Here is a 20095-nt window from a genome sequence, read left to right as displayed (position 1 = left end):
TGTTTAAATGGAGGCATGCTTTCCAAGCACCGTCACTCAATCACCACTTCCTCTCGTCTCTCTCTCTCCTGCTCTCCTGCTCATCCACACTGGTTCTGGCTCGCTCTCTCATGTGGTTTGTCTTCTTTTCCCCTCCGACTCTGTGGTTCTCCGTTTAACCTCTGAGGTTTGTTCTTCTCAAAGAGTCAGAAGCTGATTCTGATGTTTCAGTCAAAGTCAGATATGGAACATTATGAGCGCCATTAACGCCAATAAAAAAATACAGACTTATATGAGTTAAAGCTCTTTAGGTTTTTCACCACACTGGTTCCACGTTGATCCGGATTTAAATATCTCACCAAGGACCAACAGTCGGGCTCTTCAGGATCAGTTGTAACTTTAGTGATCCCTTTTTCACGAATGCTGTCATCATGAAGTCATAATTTCATTTTTATTGCTTTTATTCTTTTATTTGTGTTTAATTGCATTTTTTTAATCATTGTTTTTGTGTGTGTTTATCTTCTCGCTTTAACTTTTTCTCAACTTAAACTTAATGTTGTCTTGTTTTATTTTTGGCCGTACTGTTTAGCTGCTGTCAGTTGTTGTATTGTCCTGCTTTTGCTTTGTCTGTTAGCATGCTATCATTAGCATTTAGCACAGTGGCCAGTGTAAATGTTTGCTTTTATGAAGAGTTGTAACGGTGTAAACTAGCGAGTCAAACCACTTTTATCCAGTGAAACTTGGTACAGACATTCATTCATGCCCCTGAGAGGATGAATCCTAACGATGTTGGTGATCCCCTGACTTTTCCATTAAAGCCACCACGACGTAGAACAAGTTTGGTTCAGACATTCATGTTCCCAGCAGGATGAATCGTAATAACTCTTTTGTTATTATAATTTGTCCAATAATACTTTGTCACATTGCAAAAACACCAACTTTTTGTTTAGTGCTAATTTGCATCTCATTCAAATTCAGTGTTAGCGTGCTAACACACTAAACTAAGATAGTGAACATGGACATTACCTGATAAACATCAGTGTGTGTGTGTGTGTGTGTGTGTGTGTGTGAAGAATCTTTCTTCAGGTTTCTGTGTATCCACACGTCCAGAGTTCAGGTTTTTTATATTCCTCTGCTTCCTCCCATCTTTCTAATCTTGTCTTTGTGTTTAAGCTCTGTCTCCTCCATGCACACACACTGGCATTTATTAATGTGTGTGTATACTGTATATTTGTGTGTGTGTGTGTGTGTGTGTGTGTGTGTGTGCAGTGCCGCTAAGCCTGAAGGTCATTGTTCGTTGCCGTCTTTTTCATCCACCCCATGACCTTCTGTGTTCACCACCCAAGGGTGAAAGCATCTCATTGCTAAATTAATCACTTTTTATGCACATTCACTTTTTAAAATAGATTTCTGGCCGTGCTCTTTGATGTGCTGCTTCTGTAGCAGTGCTGTAATGCAGACGCAGGCGTTTCTCCTTTCCAGATACATTTGTGTTGGTTTTCTCTCCGATTGTCGTCTGAAGTCTTGTGTGGTTTCCTTCAGAGGGACTGAGCGGAAATCAAACATTTTAATGCCAGTTTGACATAAGCTGATCCAGAAATAGAACATGGGAAACAAATGCATTGCAATGTGCATTACAAGCATATGTTTAACATGCAGCTAGCAGCAGTGGGAGTCTCCCTGGCCGTTATTATTGCCACTGAGATGTTGACCTTGTAATGGCTTTTTCGTCTTATTGCGTAGGTTGTCAGCTCGGCAGCTGTAATGTGAATCCATTAGTACCTTCCTTTAGATATACATCACTAAAATATAGAGAATTTACTTAAAGCCGCTGCAGCATCTTCTCCTCTTTATCTTGTTTTGATAAAAGGCAGCAGAGAGATGGAAGCTCCTCCTGGCATTCCCTGGAAAACCAAGTTGTTGCCTACTTTACGTTCTAAATAACCGCCTGCCCTCCTCCTCCTCATCCTCCTCCTCCTTCCTCTCCCATCCCTTTGCTGGGTAACTGCAAATATATTGTGTGCTTTTTGATATTTTCTGCTTGTCTGAGCTGCTTTCAGCGCTTTCTAAAAATAGGACAAATATCTCTACAGCGGTTAGTGCAAGGTAGCAGCAGGACAGAACATGCCAGCTGCATGACATCAGTGATGGGACGACCACATTCCCGGGAATGTCGATGAAACACTTTGTTTTCTAAATTGTTTTGCATCTCAAAGGCAATGCTGCAAAGACCGCTGATAATTACACTGCCAGTCATTAGTTTATTAAGTTCACCTGTGCAATCTAATGTAATAGAACAGGCCTGGAATAAATCTGACCTTTGTGAAGCTTTTAATTTTCAATTGTTTTTTTACACTGTCAATTCATTTGTATGGTAATTTTTGAGGCTATAGTTTGTTCTGGTTTTATATTGAATTCTGTATTAGATATTCTGACCTCTTCAGAGCTGTGTTAATAATAAACTGGTACATTTTTAACGCTTTATTAATTGATTTTAAAAGGTTTTTTTAATCTAATTGTTTATAGCAAACAGTTGCCTATTTACACATCCAGCAGACACAGAGCAAGTCTCTTGCCACATAATGATTGTAAGTCCCAATACTCACTCTCTTTTTAGCTCTGTTTTGGTTCCCACCGGCTCCTGAGAAACATACCTGCCTCTGTTTTCATCAGTTATCTGTGAGTGAGATGAGTTTCGGGCCATAAAATCAAAACATGAGCCCAAAAATTAAAAGTGGCAGAGTGAGTTAGTGATAATTCTCAGTTTGGCACCACAAGCAACAAATGCCATATCACACATTTGATTAATTATTACTATTGTTATTATTATTAGTACAATTGTTAGGTTTAAAGTCATAACTTAAGTATTGGCTGCCTGCCTTTGTAAGCCCAACAACAGACGACGACGACAACAACAACAGACAGATGGAATAAGACTCTCTAGGAGTCGACAACAAAGAAAGTGTTGGGCAGAGCCAATGACAGACTGATAATGTAACCCTTGGAGCTTTGGTAGGAGTGGAGCTAAAAGTGAGAAAGACACCAGACTGAAAGGTCATGAGATCACTGAAAGCAAACGGATTCGTCCCCTGGGGAGCAAGAATGTGTCCAGCAACTTTCATAGCGGTCTACACATCCGATTGTGAGATATCAAAGTGTGCAAAGATGAAATTTGATCTTGAAGAAAGGGATAAAAGGTGTAAAGGCCACGAGTTTTCTAAAGGTACAGACAGAGTTCGTCCCCTGGGGAGCAAGAATGTGTCCAGCAACTTTCATAGCGGTCTACACATCCGATTGTGAGATATCAAAGTGTGCAAAGATGAAATTTGATCTTGAAGAAAGGGATAAAAGGTGTAAAGGCCACGAGCTTTCTAAAGGTACAGACAGAGTTCGTCCTCTGGGGAGCATGAATGTGCTCTGTACGTTTTCATTGAAGGTCAGTTTTCTCAGATACTTTCTCTTGGAGCAAAGTGATGATCAAGGGGAAACTAGACCTGATGAGGATGTTGCCAAAAAGATTGAGGGGGTCACTGGTTTGATGAGTCATCCTCTGGAGACCATGATTATTCATACCCCAATTTATAGCAATGAGCAGTAATCTTTAAGATGAATAGTCCATCAGCTAGTGAAGTGAAAATCATCCCATCCTACCCTCTCTTGTCCTGAGATGGACACATCTTTAATTCTTTATAAAACAAAAAGGAGCCGCCTGGATGGATTAACATGACTAAAACCACCATGAATGGAAGTGTGATGTAATTTGAAACACAGAGAAGGGAGGAGGAGGAGGAGGAGGAGGAGGATGGTTGAAACATGTAGGGGAGGGAGGGGAGGGAAGCTGCAGCGATGGAGGGGAGTGTGTCTCAGCTCTGGTGTGTTATGGCCACTGAGATATCGCTGTCTGTGCTGCCCTCTCTTTGCCCCGAACCTTTTCACCCCCTTGTCCCTTCTTTTCTTGACTCATAGCTTTGATTTTTCCTCCCCACAAACCCGCTCTCTCTCACACACAATGCACGTCATGAATATTCATCTGTTTGTTTGCCTAAATCTTGTCCTCTCAGTGTTTACTTAAGGCCCTGTGTGTGTGTGTGTGTGTGTGTGTGTGTGTGTGTGTGTGTTCCCATGTATCTTTGAGGATGAGCGGATCTGACAGCCTCAGCCGAAAAAGAACTGTTGTCCTCAGACCAAGAATCTCCCAGCTCTGTCAGTGTGTATATGTGTGCATGCATGTTGGTGTGTGTGTTTTCTGTCTGCCTGTGCTCGTGTGTGTGTGTGTGTGTGTGTGTCGGAGGATACGCTGTCTCAAAAATCAGCGAAGCTTGAGTGTTTCTTCAACCAGTGCGCTTCCTCTTTTCTGAATGCCCTTTCCCGTGATGTCTCGGTGTGTGCGCGCACATGTGTGTCTGCTCATGTGTGCGCTTCTGTGACCTAAAACAGATCCTATTAGCGATAATACTCCTCTATGGGTAGCTAGTCAGGGCCTTATGGCGGAGCTCCGAGCTGGGCCCCGGGGCTGACAGCAGACCAGCAGCCACCTGACTGAGCTTAGCAGGTGGAGGCCTCGTGGTGCAGCTCTTCCCCGAGGCCCAGGCTGTGCTTTCTGAGTGAGTCATAACCATTAGCTAACATGCTAACAGAGCCCCATCCTCCACCACTGGAGACGATGACAACACAGAGGATCATTTAATATGACAGTATTTTACTTTTCATAAACACCGCCCACACACCTTAAAGTAAAAGTACCATGTTTTCTTTAATAAAATCACCACATGATATGAGAATAATTAAATAAAATATAAAAAAACCAAACATTTTTCAGTCAGTAGCAGTTGTGTTCACTACAAATGGACTCAGTCCCTGCTGCAGCCATACACATGCTCACTCAATTGTTCACACATCCTGTGTTTGTGTGCACACACACACACTCACACACCACCTGGTGTCAGTTGTTGTGTCTGGCTGTGTCTGTGCTCCTTGTTTATTAAAGTGCAGTGGACCTCGCTCAGCTACTTTCTCCTCATTGTTCCCACTGTCAGCATGAACGGTGACATTTCTGCATTTGTGGGTGTTTTCGTGTGACATAACAGATGCTGCAGACCAGTGTTACAGTGAGACGTTGTATTTTTCCTGCAGCACTGCCGACCGCTGATCGCTCACGTACAGGTAATATCAGCGATGGGTCACACTCACCTCTGTACTCACATTGGTTCATCAGGTCAGAAAATGTGACCTGCTGGCACTCTTGGACAAGTGGGAAGATCATTGTTGGCAGTGAAGTAAAAAAGTTTGGACCTGAAGAGCTCATGATACCTGACACTGCAGGAACATCCTCCATCCTAAAGAGAACATAAGTTATGGTTTCATTCTAACTTGTTTGCAGTTTGAACTTGCTGGTGACAGCAGATGAAAAGTCAGCGGTTCACCAAAGTCAGTGGGCTTTATCATCGCCTCTGAGCCGGCAGTAGAGGTATTAATAGAGCTCAGTTGTCGCGCTGCTGTGTTACACGTCACGCCTCTTCTGTTTCTGGAAAGCCAGCGTGCTGTCTAAAACCACACACGTGGGCGGCAGTTTGCCATTGTTTTGGTTGGGTTGTGAAAAAGCAAAGCCGGCTCAACGGTGAGTCTTTACGGTAATATTGAGTGATCTGTGTAAAAAGGGTTTGGATCAAATTTCAAGGCAAAGCATCCAGTATTTGTCAGTTATTGAACTGTGGGCTACAACCTGAGGTTTTTTTCACCCACATTTGTTCACATTTTGTTAAATTACACCCATTAAAAGGCAAGTCCTGGAGCTTTAAGAAGCATCGTCTATGACTTCTAAGCGAATTTAACAGCATTTGTTAGTGAGCCATGGAGACAATGATATCCCCGGGAAACTGTAAGTCACACTGAATCTAAAAATATGTGTAACATGTCTGTGTGTCCAGATTTGAATGAGTTATGACTGAATTATGACTCAGAGAAGGAATACGAATTCTGATGCAAATTGTGGCTCACGGCTCTTGTCCCTCCCCCACGCCCACCTCTCTCTCACACCCCCCCCCCCCCCCCCCCCCCCCCTCCAAATCCGGGTTGCACGTCATAGTTAGAAAACCTCTGGACAATAAATGTGCCATAAAAAGTGCTTTTGTCTTATTTCTGTAACTGCTGACATTTCATGGAACATGGAAACGATGCAGGACAAGATGAACCACTTTCTCTCAAAGACATGTTGTCTTTTTTTTAATTTCACTGATGAACAATATTTTAAAAGTTTGGTGTTTTGTTTTAAATATCCTTCATCAAATCGATTTCATATCTGTATTTTACATGACAACAGCAAAATAAGTGGATTTTCTACTATAATATTAATAATTAAATGACTATACATGAAAAAAGGTTGAATTATTCTAAATCATTCTTTAAATAAATGTTAAGTGGACTCAAATGCGCCTCATCTATTAACAATACATCTGTATTTGCTTAAAGGATTTATTTTCCTGACTTATGTAGAGGTCTATGTGCAGTCGACTGTGCAGCAGCTGCTGGGTGACACTGGTGATGTCTGTATTGAACAAACCATCACTATATTGGCCAAGTCACCTGTGGAGCAGAGAAATGTCCAGCAGCTGCTGTAAATCAGGCCGCACAGAGAGGAAGCAGCAGCAGCGGTGATCGTCGGGGGTGCCATACGGCGGCTTATTGGTTTTCTCACCGACATCCTCACATGTGGCTATTTATGGCATGTGTGTCTCAGCGAGCATGCATGTGTGCGTTTGAGTGTGTGAGGGCACATTTAGGCTGATAAAGCATCTTATTTAACATCACGAGAACACTGGGTCTGCATTTGTTAAGGCTTGTGAAGTAAAAAGCAGGGACATGTTCAGGTGAAGTGCCTCATACACTCTTTTCCTGTTTTAGAAAGAGAAAGAAGAACTAATGGAGTAGATATTTAATAAGCTACAGAGACTAGAAAAAAGGGGAAACAACTTTTTTTTATTCCGCTGCTTAAAACAATTAACTGTGGCCTTTAGCGATGGATGAACCTTAAAATGGCAAAACTCCCAAAAATAAATGACCTTTTCCCAAATCAACCCTCATCAGCAATTAACTTGGTGAACACAATACAGTTCATAATTATTATTATCAGTGTTAGCGATGGCGGCCAAAATGCCAACATAATTATAATAAAGCAGAATTCCTCTTGAAAGACACAAACTACCCACACACACTGAAAATATCTATAACCAACATGCTGTGCACCCTCTAATGTGAATCTAGACACACACAGTGATGCCAGTTCACATAATTGGAGATGATTTTTCAGTCAAGCTTTGATGATTTAAGTGAAAACATACTCACTATTTATTATCACTGTTCCTCGGCTGAGATATTAATTTGTGTGATGACTCTGTGGGACACCAGCTCATGGCGCAGTACATAATAGTCTGTTTTTCACACCTTGTCAATGTTTGGCAGCCGTCTGTCCATCAAATTCTCCCCTCCTCTGAAATGAGGTTGCTTTACAGGAAAAAAAAAGAAAAAAAAATCAGCTGACTTTGACTGTATGTTAGTTAAATAACTGCAGAAATTAGAATCTCACGTCCATCAACAGAAAAAAGGAGGGTTCCTTATAATTCATTCAGATTTTTATAATCCACAAACACATTGGTGATCCAAAATGGCGTCCACTGCACTGAAGAACTGAACCAGTGCCTATTAATCCTTTATTTCTCTAGAATTGTATTTTATCTTTTGGCTCCTGGACTGTTTGCTTGTGTTTTGTATCTCTGTGTCTGCCAGACATTGTTTGTTGTAGTCGTCCCTGCTGTGACACGATGACACATCTGCTTGACCAATCTCGTCCAGCGGCTCAGCCGGCATCCCGTGAAGGTACGAGGAGCTTGGATTTAGTGTCACTCACTGAGCAGCGGTGAAATTTAGCTCCAGGAACTTCTTCGGAAATATAGAAAGCAGAACCTCTGACTATGGGCCTTTTTCATAGGAGGGACAGCACAGGTGTTACTAATAACATTAACAATCCCTTTATTCTGCTCAAGTGTCCCAGTCAGCCATGACAGTGCGACAGCCAGCAGCCGACATTTATTTTATTCTTTACATCTGTGCTTTACCTGCTGTGACGTGTCAAAATACCTTCGCTGAAAAACGCTTATGAAGGCTCCACGTTATGGGACTGTAACGTCATTAAGCTTCACGAGGAATGTATTTCACACCGCTGCCTCTCTGTCAGCCTCACTTTTACCTCCTTAGGAGGAGAAGCAGGAGGCCTGGCCAGCCTGATTGGCTGTTATCTATTATCTCCCAATAACTTACTCCCTGTGTCTCCCCATCGCTCTCTCTCCCTATCTTTAGCTCATGTTTTATGGATGCTAAGTGGTAAAGGATTTATGAGGAGTTTAGTTCACTCATCCCTTGGTGGTTGCACTTAAAATATTCACAGTTTGGAGCATTTTGGTGCCTCTTGACGATCCCTCTGAGGATCTCTGCAACATTAGCTGTTATCTTTGTTGTTTTTAATGTTTTTTGACTTGGAAATCTAATGTGTGTTTTTACCCCCCACCCCCCCACCTCTCCATTAAAGCTGGTATACAGAGAGCCATAGGCAGCGCTGGTGGCTTATGTGTGTCTGACTTACAGTCATAGCTGTATTTTACCCATCTGTCATATGCTTTTTCCCACCGGGGCCACAGCACAAGAAGCAGGAATCTACTGGCTGCAGCGTGCAAGCACTTAGTGAAATTGTGCAGCTCCAGTTCAGTTTCTGATTGTGTGTTTTTATGTGTGTCACCAATATATTCCAACATTTTGCCAATATCTTGGGCTGACAGCTTCTGGCATGATGGATATGACGCAGTTTGTCTGATTACATTTATTTACTGCCATGTTGTAATGGGGCTTTCTGAATAGATTCCACACAGACACACATAAACATGTTTTGCTGTTTGCTTTCTTGCTGCTAGTTTTCAAATCATACTCTGGTGGATGCGGTGTTAGCGGTAGGCTCATACCATAGTTGTGACACACACCCTCGGTTTAGCGGGCATCATCCATGTGCACATACACACACAAGTCTACCTCTAATTCTCCCAGTATTCAACCTCAGGCTGCCTGATTGTATGGCAGGATGGAGGATGGAGGAGGAGGAGGAAGAGGAGGAGGAGGAGGGTGGTTGTGGTGTAAATGATGTGCAGAGCAGAGCTTCATCTTCCAGCCCACCCTGCACCACCACTCTTTAACCCAGGGCATGGTGGGAGACAAAGTCAAGCAGACAGAATATGGCACTGCGCTGTGCATGTGTAAATGTGTACATGTGTGTGTGAAGTGTGTGTATGGTGAGACATGGTCTGTCAGTGGCACTCATGCATTATGTGGAAATGTACTGCAATGATGTCCAGTGGGACTCTCTCTCTCTCTCTCTCTCTCTCTCTCTCTCTCTCTCTCTCTCTCTCTCTCTCTCTCTCTCTCTCTCTCTCTCTCTCTCTCTCTCTCTCTCTCTCTCTCTCTCTCTCTCTCTCGCTGTGCGTGTGTTTGTGTCTGATGCCAAAGGAAAAGTCATGTGCACAAATGCGTACATGCATGCAACATGCACTTGAATGCACATAAGCACATGCAACGAACGCCTTATTCAGTCTGACACATACACACACACACACACACAGACACAGGAAACAAAGGAGGTTGCAGGTTTAACTGAATGCTGGCAGAGGGCAGGGACACAGGCGTGTGTGTACGTGTCATGCAGAGTTGTATCATGTAAATTAGTCATGTTCACATACTGTACATGCCTCTGTTGCTGCTCTCTGGTACCTGCTGCTGTAACACAACACTGATTCAGTCCACAGTGAATGAAAGCTGATCCAGTTTCTATTCTGATTTTGTCCCTGCAGAGGAGGTCACGTTTTCTGTCCCGCTGGTTGGTTTGCTTGTTTGAGGAAAGTCGTGCAATAGATTAAACTGGATGATGGACAAGATCAAATTTAGTTGCAAAACCTGGATTTTTTTAAATCAAATTTCTTAACATTTTTGGTATTTTTTGACTACTCACATATGAAAACAAGATTTCTTGAGTGCTTTCATACCAGCAATGGCCCATAAGTTGTAGAAAACTACGATGGCGTTTCTTAAAAGAAAGCCACTTAAAAGGTGATAAAGGTGGACACCTCTGTAATCCACTTATTGTAATTGCCATGATTTAAGTGTTAATATGAGGTAGTTTTACTGCTTTGGACTACAGAGATAATGATTCTTCCCTTTGACCAGTTCATCAGTTTGTCCAGCTGACAGAGTGGGATCTTGTTCAACCAAGTAATTAAACCTTTAAATAAAGTAGATTCAAGCTTAAATGAAGCCACTATATTGTGTCTGACAGTGGTCGTGTCAATAGAGGTGTTGAATGGGGAGAGGGAATTAAGCGATTGCTTGCTGCTGTGATCCTGTTCAAAATGGCTGCCTGCCCAGCGTGGGCTGTGCACGGTCGGTAAAATAGTGATGGTTTCTTTTCATGTGGACTGCTCAGACAGAGGTCCGTATTGATTTCTGCCTCGTTGAAACTATTACGGACACAAAGGAGCTTCATTGTCGTCCTTTTCCATCCTCTCTCATAAAAGACCTCCACTCATGTTGCTGTGCCTCTTTGTGAGTCGATGAAGACCTCTTAGCACTATTTCACACACCTCAAGAGCTGATGATGACAGAAAGAAAACATCATGAATGTCTTTTTACAGTGATTTCATTTACAGAGAAGTTCCCCAAACACAGTATATTGATGTCAGAAATATTCTTTTATCCTTTGAAACACAACAACAGTTCAACTTTATTTCAGATCATTGTCATAGTTTCTTAAGTGTTTTCACCATAATGCATTGCTTTAAAAAACCAAGAACAAACAATAACTAACGAAAGATGTTGAGGTGCAAATTTCACGAAAAGAGCCGTCTTGCTGCTAGAAATACTCACTCGAGCACCAAATGTGTATTAATACGCTGCTGAATATAGTCCCCAACAAATGCACAGGTTACTTCTTTATGAGTGTTTAAGGATATTACTGAGCCTGTTTTGAAAAACTTAACTATATTTTTTTGACTCTTCTTCAAGATATTCAGTATAACTAAACTAAACTGACTGCACTGCAGCTGTAATGTCTGATAATACAAATACAATTATCCTTGTATTGTTTTTTATATGGAAGACAAATTTCAGAAGATTATTCCGTCAATAAAGTGAAATCAAATCAAATCTCAAGTCGGAACAAAAGGGATTTGAATAGGAAATCTGGAAAGTACTGAGAGATAAACTACAACATTGTTGGTTTTGGTCTTAAGACAATAAGAAAAAAGGAGAATAGCACCATCCACATTCTTTAAAATGAGTCCTATTTTAGTAGAAAGTGGCTTGAAGTCTTTTTCGGATTTGGGAACAAGTAGCTTATGAGGAGTTAATTAGAATCCTGGACGCTTTTTACACAATAAATCACTAATTAGTTTCACTGTGACCTTTTTTCTTTTTACCTTTTTAAAACCTCCCACATATAACGATGCATATTGTTGGAGAAAGAATAATACAGTTATTACAATTCTCCATCAGTCACTATTCCATTTTGTCCACAATTTAATTCATATAAACAGGTTTAGGTTTTTTTTGCTGACAAATGATTCGACATCAAATAATTTTCCAGAACTCAGTGGGCTGGCTCCCTGGCAGCTAGCATGACATGCCTTTGCTCTAAAACAAGTGGTAAATAATGGAGGTTTGTTCTGTGCAGCTGAGATCAATTTATTGATGGGGCATAGGTCGGGGGCAGTCATCATCAAACTGGCCTGCGCTGTGGGTGGGGCCTGACACCTGGGGGACCGAGGGGAAAGTGTGTCACTGGCACTAGCCCGTATCCAGCCGTCCTCTGATTTACACAGAGCACTGATGACAAAGCAGTTTAGCCGCCGCAAGCCCTGATCGTCAATATGGCCGGATTGGGAAAGCTTATCTTACCGTTGGCAAGAGTTACTGAGCTCAGCTCGCTGGTTTGTGTCAAATGATTCAGGTAGAAGATGCACCTCCGCCGCGTTTACTCGCACGAGGTTTCTGTTTGCTGGAGGAGATGATGTATGCGAGTTGGTTTCAGACGAGTGTTATGTAAAATGACAGGAGGGCTTCTGTTGCACTGCTCTGTTAGTGTGTCACACGCAGAATGTCTGGCCCATTGATCAGAGTGAGCTGCAGTGAGTGTGTGTGCGCTCTGACCTGTTTGTGCAGTGGAGTGTGAGGCCAGCGGATGCTGTTTCAGGGTCACTGCTGGTGTGGGACTAAATGGACCAGTCCAGGAGGCCGGCCCGTCACTCGCGGCCGCCCACTCACTGTCAGTACTACTGCTGTCACATCACTACTAGGTCATACGGAGCTAACTCTGTTTGATACAGCTTGACTCTGATGGATTGCTACTATTGGCCTCTGCTGTCTCTTTGCACAGGAGCAATCCTGATCTGGAGTTTCTGTGAAGCTGTGTGTCTCAAAACACGTGGCTAACGTCACATCTCAGACTGAGCGCAAGTCACTTGGACATTTATTTTAGTATTTTTAAAAATGAATTCTCCTGAAAGCTATGAACATCTCTAGTGGAGTAACTAAATAGTTAAATGAGTTGCTGTACACAGTTGTTGTTCTTCCTATTAGACCCAGTCAGTTGCAAATATTTAATTGTGCATTTGTAATATTTCCCCGTCGTGGGACTCATGAAGGAGTATCTCATCTTATTTTCACATTTTTCTAAAAAAAAACATCCCATTTTATTCAGTTGGAGTTGTGTTTCTAGCCACCTGATGACTGTAGGTCATAATATCCACTCTCCTTTTGGCTGTTTTGATCCCCAGCGACTCCTCAAAGAGAGATGTGGGCCATCAGGAGTTTTTCATCTGCTAGTCTGCTTTTGTCTGTCGAGTGCTGAGGCTGGAAATGAGGTTGATGAGAGCGGTGGGACCGAACCAAAGCAGCAAAGTGGGGCCACAAAAACAAAACACTGAGCTGGAAAATATTTAAAAAAAAGTTGAGTTGAGGGGCTTCACACAGTTGGTGATAATTCCCTTTGGAGTGAACAGCATTACATTGATCATAACTTAATGGGTAAGCAGCTGGAGTGAAAAGGAAGCCAAGTTAAAGCTGTTTAATGTTTTCATATTAACATATTAACATCAAATTGCTCACTTTACTACCCATAAAACATACATTTAACATTTTCTCTGCCTCTGCAAATACTATATTATATGTAAATATGGTGCTACTCATGGTTCAACTGTAATTAATTTAGAGTTTCTGTTTAATATGAGACAGGTCTGCAGGTCTTTAGAAAGAGGCCACAGGAGGTCTTTCTATTGGAACAGGCCTCTTTCACCTGGCCTCCACTGATAGGTGATAGGTTTCTCTCCTCTCATGATGAACCTTCACATCCCCCCAAGTAATGCTGCATTACTTCCACCCACTGTCAGAGTTCAGATGAAATGATGTAGGAGTGAAGTAGCTCCTACCATTAGCGAACCCTCTTGCTTCACAACATTAACAAACAGCCTTTACCCCGGACATAATCACACTCTCATCAACCTAATAAGCAACGATAAATGATTAAAAAAGATGGGATTACATTTGTTCCGGCGCTGAGAACAGAAAACAAAAACATTTCCTCTCAGAATCTGTATTAATCTATTTACTGATGGATAAAATGAGTTGTTGACTCGTCAGATAGGACTCCTCTGGGGACGCACCAGTGAAATATGAAAAGAACAAATGGCAGGTATGTGAAAGTAGGAGCGATTTAATTTGAGTGCTTTGTGATTGATTTTAGTGTTTAGTTGATGGTTGTTGGTCAACGATAAATTCAACTGATGACTGCACCGTTAAGGTGTTTCCTCAGCGAGTCTGAAAAAGAACTACGCAGGTGTTTACGCGTCTTGTTTAATGGTGTTAGCTTCATTAAATGTCTCATTGTTTCTCAACATAACTAGTCCACATCTTAGAATCTAAATGATCTGAGTTGTGACAAATGCTGCCAAATAAAGTACAGTACAACAGGGATTCAGTGGCTTCCTAAACAAATACAAATATGAAAACAAAGCCTCAAACACACTTAAATAATGTAAAACCCTGTGATAGTATTTACATGCAGCATATACAGAGATGGCAGATGCATGCAGACAATACAATTGTTCAAAGTTAGTGCAGTGAATGCACATACAGAAGTTTGTCTTCAGGGGAAGCTACTGAACAAACTGGGTGGTGAGCAGAGCCAGGCTGTTAGCTCTTTATAGTTTTGATGGATTCCTCCTTCATTGCAGAGGCCATCTATTTTAATGAAATGGATAACACTCATCATCTGCCATTTGGCATTGTACAGACGCTCCTTACTGTCCTGTCCACGCTGCCAGCCAGCGCCTCTCTGGGCAGACTGGGCTCATTGGCAGCTCTTGAATGGGAGGAAATGTGACCTTGAAGGAATCCTTTGTTACGCTCAGAGCTGGACTGAACACCTACTGGAAAAGTTTATGGGATATTCCAGCGTCAGAGGTGGCACCTCTGAAAGGAAGCCAATTGGCCAGCTGCTCCAAACCTTATGCTGATGTTTTTAATGTTTCTTAAGCTATCCAGCTATATTTAAATATGGAATAATAAATTAGCTCCACTTTTACCAGCTGCAACATTAAAGTGATGAACATTTTAGTGCATCAATAACTATAATATAATAAAATGAGTGTGAAATATGACTTTCTGCATGGTGATTACTTTTGGTACTTTTAAGTATATTTTGATGTTTATACTTTATTTCTGCACTGTGGTATTACCACTTTTTAAAAAATACTTTCTATATCTTATCTAGATCCATACCTATATCTTTATCTTTCAAAAAAAAAAGCTCTACTTCCTGTATGCACATACACGGATAAAATAAAGGTAAAATAAAATGGTTGTTATACGTTAAACAAAACATTCTCTTTTCAAGCAAAGTGTTTAAATTCCATATTAAAAACCTATTAACATCCATACAAAATATTTTAGTAAGACTTTAGAAAGCATAAAAAGATGAGAAAGGAAGATGGTGTGCACCCTTCAAAATAAAAGTCTCTGCCTAATCCACACAGGCATTGATCCTACTGCATTGAGAACTGAAAAAAAAGACCCAAAAAACCCAAAACAACAAAAAACACTTGTAACCTCATTATAAAATGTGTTATTGCAGTTGATTTAACAAAACTTACCGTCACTTTTGTCGCGTCCTTTGTCCTCCAGCATGATTGTGATGTAAAAATGACTCAGAGTGTGCTTGAGATGAATTTCTATCTATCAGTTATGATAATCAATCCCATTGATCGTATTTATCTGATTGTCTCCATGCCAGAGTGGCAGCAGGCTGTTATTTACCCAGCAGATGCTCCCACAAATTCAATCAACATATAACAGGATGTGACATTGCCACTGACATGTGTCATTATATGGGATGGCAGCATTTAAAGGCACGGTAGCGCTGGTAGAAATAGACGATCACTGGCTGTAGTGGTTGTATTAGTGTTAGCAGAGGATGTACTGTGACTGTCGGTCCAAATATGTAGGTGAGAACTCTGTGTAAAATCCTGGTGGTGTGAAACAGGCAGTAATTAGAGACAAACACAGCAGGGGGAGACAAAGTAAGAGCATGAGTTTGATCCCAGAGTGGCAGGTGTCCTTACATACATATAGATGTGTTGATCTGCTGGTAATATCAATGTAGCACATAGAGAGAGAGGGTGTGTGTTGACCTATAAGGAATCAGGGAAATGTGTGTGTGTGTGTGTTGGAGTCGTCCCATCCCTTGAGGGGACATCAGTGGGCTGTGCGGATTTTCCAACCTCTGGACTACTTTCTTGGTTGACTGGATGCTCGCTGTACCACATCTCGTGCAAGCTTACATCCTTCAATATGGACGAACACACACACACATAGACACACACACATTTACAACAAGTGATCGTGACTGTGTTCTTCTGGGAGCGGGTGTGTCTGTAAGTGGAAATAACAGCAGTTATTTGACATTGTGACTGATTTCCAGCTGCAATTAAATCAAGCCATGTATTATTTTTTACTGCTCCACACAGATACTCTCTGGAGATAAGTCCTGCTCTCTATCTTCATAAAGATATCTTTATTTATATATACGCCTCCTATCTGTGCAGTCAGAATGCTGTTGTTTCTCTGCTTATATAGCCAATCGAGTCATTTGATTTTACATGTATTTGCATAATGCATTCATCATCGGCTGGTGCAGACAGCAGCCTTTGAACAATTACTTTATTTTTGGTGGCAGGACAACATTATCATGCATTTAGAGTCGTGTTTCTGGGCCCCCTGATGAATGTAAGCCCACTATTCGCTCTCTTTTTGGCTCTATTTTTGGTCTCCACCAGCCCCAGAGGGAAATATCTGGCTCTCTAGCTGCTAAATGCTCTGCTGTATTCACCAGCTGCTTGCTAACTTTGTCTGTCTGCCGTTTGGTGCTGAGCAGGTAGCGTTCAAAACAGCTGTGTAGATCTGACGGGATCTGCAGCGTCACATGACAAGTTTCTGCTGGTGACGCATGTAAGAATACTGATTATAGCTGTTTTTCTATCTGCCTTCCTACAAGTATGGACACATACTGTATCTTCAGATGAACGACCAAACATCCACAGCGGGAAAAGTGCATTACTAAAGTCTGCTAGTGAATTAGCCGGTTCGACATATTAAACAGCTTGAATCATACCTGTAAATGTCAGCACCTTTATGCTAAATGCTGTGGTCTCTTTTTTTTTTTTTCTTTCTTCAGTACAAACTGCTTTCTGTCGTTGGCTTTTAATTAGCAGCAAAGGTTTGTGTAGTTCGAGGTGCCCCTGCTGGCTCAGCTGTCAATCAAACACGTATGCATACCATCCCACCCACTCAGAGGCTTAAAGGCTAAAGGAGCATTTGGTGGATCTCCAAAGAACTTTTTACTTCGTTTCAGCGAAATGTTAAAGCTCCCTCTTGAAGACATGTGGAAAATATGCTGCTTTGAGGCATACAGTTTTTGTTTTTCCTGCAAAAAGACTCTAATGTACTTATTTAGACTCTAGACTTTATGAATATGTTGGAGTTAAGAATTCAGTGACTGCTACTTCAGTGAAAGCTCTGGTGTTTGTTCACGAGAGCCTCCAAGTTTCCGCATCCCACTTGTGTTAGCTTGGTTTATAAACTGAGATCTGATGTGAGCACAGAGAAACTTTCCCTGTTCATCAGACGAATGTGTGAAAACAGCCTCTAGTGTCCAACATTATTCTGCACAGTGAAGGTCAAACACCCGACTTAAGTAACAATAAGAAAATGACATTTTAGCGAGGAGGGAGGACTTTATTTTAAAAGAAACTTGACTTTTCAGTGTGTAATCTCCCCCAGCGGATACTGAGGCCGACTTTAAGTGAGTCATGACACAAAGAGGAGCAAACTTTAGCTGTGATATTATAACAGACCCCACAACAGTGCAGTCTTGGCTGCCATGTTTTTTCCTGACGGTGTAGTTCCCAGGACCTCTGTGTATCTTAATTGTGCCTACAACAGTAAAAGCGTGGCTCTCCTCCGTCCGTCTCTCTCTGACTGTTGTCCTGTTTGTCTCGCTGCTGCAGGCAGATCAGAAAAGACAGACTGTCTCTCTCTCTCTCTGGCTCTTCAGTGGAGTACTGCACTCTGCATGGAAACAATGGCTGTGTCAGTAAAGCAGCCCTCTTGATTGCTTCCCCACCCCCCATTTTTCTTTTAACAAGAAGAAGCTTTTCCTTCAGTTTGCCACTCGCTCTGATTCTCCTCGTACCCGGAAACTGGCAGAGGATGCTCATTATCTTCCCTTTCTGTTGTTGTTCTGCGTGAGGGTAAAAAATGGGCAATTATAGTGCGGCTCTTGTAGACAGCCAAACCTTTCTTTAATGAGATCTCCTTGAGCGGTGAAGACACTGCGTATGTGTTAACAACAAAGCTTATGTAGACTTAATGAAAATGCAAAGTTTCTATTTAATTCAAAGTCTGACCAATAAGACAGAATAGAAGCAGGTTCAGTTTGTGCTGTTTTGATGTCATGAAGCCGTGCGGCATGAATGTGATGTGTTTTGTTAATGGGGAATACGTCCGCTAGAATATATCTACACTACAGCAAGGGGAGTGATTCAGTGCCGAGCGAGGAAATGTTAGTACTGTCGTTGCTGTTTAAAAGAGGGAAGAGAACAGCTTTTGAGATGAAAGAGTCGGAGGAAACGGATGCGTTTGGTTTTGATCTCTGTTTACTGCATTCAGTGGTTCTCTTGAAAGGATTTAAAGTGGTAATCAGTGGGATAATGGTTTGTTATTTTGTCTCCAGTTGTGGTGCTAAGCATTCATTGCTTTGGTGATTTTTGCGCCGCGTTTCCCAGCCATCAATTGTCATTCAAATCAGTCAGCGGCCTTTTGTCTTCATCATATGCTCAGATGCATTTGTCAAGCATAACGGCCGTCGCTGCTCGTGGTAACTACCCAGTTCTTCCTCCATTTATCCTGAGCGAACTGAAAACATCACTCTGTGTGTGCCAGGATTAGTTTCCTGGCATTGTGGTAAGATTTGTATCATTTAAGAAATGTGTTTCTCTGGAGATGAGCGCTCATTGTGTGTGTTTTTGTGTCCCACACAATGAAATTATCATGGGGGGGGGGGAATATGCTTAATAAAAGATAAAAGACTGATTCACAGCCTGACGAGGTCCTCGTTGTGTCAGTGATGAAAAAACAACCTGCCGATGAGAAAATAAAAATATTCTATTGTGTTTAAAGCTTTTTTAAATGGAAACAATGGACCAGATGACTTTTAATGTCTTTTAGCTCTTTGCCACTTTCACCAACCTCATGAGAAACGCTGCCTGCTCAGCTCCAAACTATGTGGAGCATTTAGAAGTCAGAGAGCCACATGTTGTGTTTACATCTTGTTCTGCTGCACCCAAGTGGCCAAAAACAGATTAAAGTAGCTTTCAGTTTGATTTGAGACAGATTATTAGGTTATTTGTTCTCCTTCATCCTCACTAGCTCGATCTTCTTGTATATTAACTGATTTTGGTTGTTTTCCTCTGCAGTTTGCTCCCAGTACTCCCGTGGTGTCTTCGCCATCTTCGGCCTGTACGACAAGCGCTCGGTCCACACGTTGACGTCCTTTTGCAGCGCCCTGCACATCTCCCTCATCACGCCCAGCTTCCCCACCGAGGGTGAGAGCCAGTTCACCCTGCAGCTCCGGCCGTCCATCCGGGGAGCGCTGCTGTCCCTCCTCGACCACTACGACTGGAACAAGTTCGTCTTCCTGTACGACACCGACCGAGGTGAGTGAGGATGGACTGCTTTTGTCTTTGGAAACTTTAGAGGCTCTTCTTCTTTTAACCACGACCATGATCTTCCTCTTGACTAAGTAGGTTTAGTTGCCTTAACTCTTGACTGACTGAGTCAAAGCTGCTGTTCTGTTGTTTATGGATTATGGGCTGGTTCATCTGTAGACTTTTGCAATAAATCTAATTTTAATAGATTCAAAATGTCCACCGCTGTCAGACATTACACTGACCCGTCCTCACTGCAAAGATATATTTAAGTCCGAATAATTTGATTGCAAACAATGTTGAAAACTCAGCAGGCAGGTGGATGACGTTTCTTTGCAAGCACAGATGTGCGAATGGATGTGCCTCTAAAATAATGGCTGTTTGCTGTCCACAATATGTCTTAGGGCTACCAAGTGATCAATATCGCAGTGCAGCTGCCGTTAGCAGTGTTGTGGATGGTGTTGCACTTCTCTCTCTGTCTCTCTCTGACTGGCTTCCCCTCTGCAGGACCATGTATTCCTCTCATCCCTCCCTGTTTCTTTCTCTGTGGATTTTTTTTTTCTCTCCCTTGTCATTTTTTTCTGTCACCCACCCAGTCTTCATCTCTCTCTCTCTCCACACACACACTCACAGAGTCAATAGGTTTGGACTTACTCACCCTCTCCCCCCTTGTCACATTTCCATTACAAGACAGAATGGATATGGGCTACTGCTTGGATCACATCTCCACATCTCGCTTTCATACATTTTCCAGAAGGTAGTCAGGGGTT

The 20095-nt window shown here is 42.0% G+C and overlaps 1 protein-coding gene across 1 annotated transcript in view; it reads left to right on the top strand.

Annotated features, from left to right (window-relative positions):
- The window catches only part of LOC139212605 (glutamate receptor 4), a 104886-nt gene that overhangs the window by 30636 nt on the left and 54155 nt on the right, over positions 1-20095 (top strand). Inside the window, exon 3 of the mRNA XM_070843076.1 lies at positions 19095-19334. Coding sequence (XP_070699177.1) covers positions 19095-19334 — 240 coding nt within the window. The remainder of the gene's footprint in view (positions 1-19094; positions 19335-20095) is intronic.

Source organism: Pempheris klunzingeri, chromosome 14, assembly GCF_042242105.1.
Source record: "Pempheris klunzingeri isolate RE-2024b chromosome 14, fPemKlu1.hap1, whole genome shotgun sequence".
NCBI lineage: Eukaryota > Metazoa > Chordata > Actinopteri > Acropomatiformes > Pempheridae > Pempheris > Pempheris klunzingeri.
This window is presented reverse-complemented; position numbering and strand designations above follow the sequence as displayed.